Genomic DNA, 1,680 nt, shown 5'->3' with positions numbered 1-1,680 from the left:
ACTCATATGCATACTTATACATGCATACACTCACAGTTGAGAACACACATCTACCCACATAAATGTATACACATGGAGAGTCAAACACACACACATATACACACATATACTCACATTGTCACATATCTAACCCATCTTCTGCCTCCTGTTCTCTGTCGCTCTCTCTTTGATTTCTTATGTCAAACCCTTCTCCGCTTCACCATTTTTTTTCTAAACACTCCGAGGCCTCTTCTTCAGATTATTATTACACTCTTTCTTCCTCTCTCTCTCTAGCACGCTCACACTCTTTCTCTACCTTTATCTCATACTTTATCACTTTTTTGTAACTAATCTTTTATGCTTTTTCTTCTCTCCACCTCAGAATTTTCCTTTTATTTTTTTATGAATTGATTTATTTCTCTCTCCCTCCGACCCACTCTCGCTATCAATCTTTCTCTCCCTCTCTCTTCGTCTCCCACTCTCTCATTCTCTCTCCACCCTCTCTCTCTTTCTCGCATTGCCTTGCCTGCAATCTCTCCTCCATCTTCTATAACCGATATAGTCAACCATCTGTGTGAGGAAGATTGAATAAAGAAAGAAAAAAAGAAAAACAGTGATAGATAGAGAGAAAAAAGGGAGAGAGAGAGAAAGCGAGAGAGAAAGCGAGAGAGAAAGCGAGAGAGAAAGCGAGAGAGAAAGAGAGCAAGAAAGAAAGAGTGAAAGACAAAGAGAGAGAGAGGACGAGAGAGAAGCGAATGGCTTGCATACACACCAGTACACCAATACAACAGGACTAACAAAAACGACGTCACTTTACCAAACTAATGCAAAAGCCGGAGTAGAAATCCACATGGTCTTATCACATCTGTTCACTCACACCTTCACAGTCAGCGTTACATACCTCTGACTCTCTCTTTCTCCCTCTCACTGTCATAACATTTCTCTCACTCTTTCGTTCTCTCTCACTTTCTCTTTAACTCATTCATACAGTGTTTCTCATTCCCTCATTCTATCTGTCTTCCACGGTTATACAATCTATTCCTCAATCTTTAAAGTAATAATTAAACTATTTCTCTCTCCTTCCCACGCTCTCACAGGCACTTTGTCAATCTTTCTCTTCAACACATCTTTAATCTTTACACACACACACACACATAGATATATATTTATATATATGCATACACACTATATACAGATACACACACAGACATATGTATATATATATATATACTGCCTATAGAAACATACCTATCTGTCTGTAGGAATTTTCTCTTAACTCCACAATCTATTCTCTGACATTCTCTCAATTACTCTCGCATACTCTCTTATTCTCAATCACCCATTCTTTCTTCCTCAACATCATTCTCTCTCTCACTCTCTCTATATTTCCGCGTGTCTTCCTGCCCTCCATCCTCGTTCCACATCTCCTTCTTAGCGTCATACCTTACCTTGCAGCGATTTATACTATATTATATAAACTACTTGGGGCTTAAAACCATGCCGGCCCGACTGATTTTTCCCATGGCACCTTTAACTGTCTGTTTGTTGTTATTAAGGTAAGAATTCCCTTATCTTATTTCACTTTCATTTTCTCTTTGCTTCTCTTGTATTTTATCTCCCATTCCCCCGACAATCACACACACACACACTCTCACTCTCTCTCTCTCGCTCTTTATATATATATATATATATATATATCTT

General features: G+C 38.6%; 1 protein-coding gene across 2 annotated transcripts in view; it reads left to right on the top strand.

Moving 5' to 3' along the window:
• Positions 1 to 357: 357 nt before the first annotated feature.
• Positions 358 to 1,680, top strand: part of LOC106873251 (gamma-aminobutyric acid receptor alpha-like) — a 647,142-nt gene continuing 645,819 nt past the window's right edge. The window contains exon 1 of one of the 2 annotated variants that reach the window (XM_052970713.1): positions 358 to 1,535. In XM_052970713.1, the coding sequence (XP_052826673.1) occupies positions 1,477 to 1,535 (59 nt within the window). In that variant the 5' untranslated portion in view covers positions 358 to 1,476. The remainder of the gene's footprint in view (positions 1,536 to 1,680) is intronic. The other variant, XM_052970714.1, reaches the window with a different exon arrangement.

Source organism: Octopus bimaculoides, chromosome 9, assembly GCF_001194135.2.
Source record: "Octopus bimaculoides isolate UCB-OBI-ISO-001 chromosome 9, ASM119413v2, whole genome shotgun sequence".
NCBI lineage: Eukaryota > Metazoa > Mollusca > Cephalopoda > Octopoda > Octopodidae > Octopus > Octopus bimaculoides.
The sequence above is the reverse complement of the archived record's forward strand: the minus strand, read 5'-3'. Positions and strand labels throughout refer to the sequence as shown.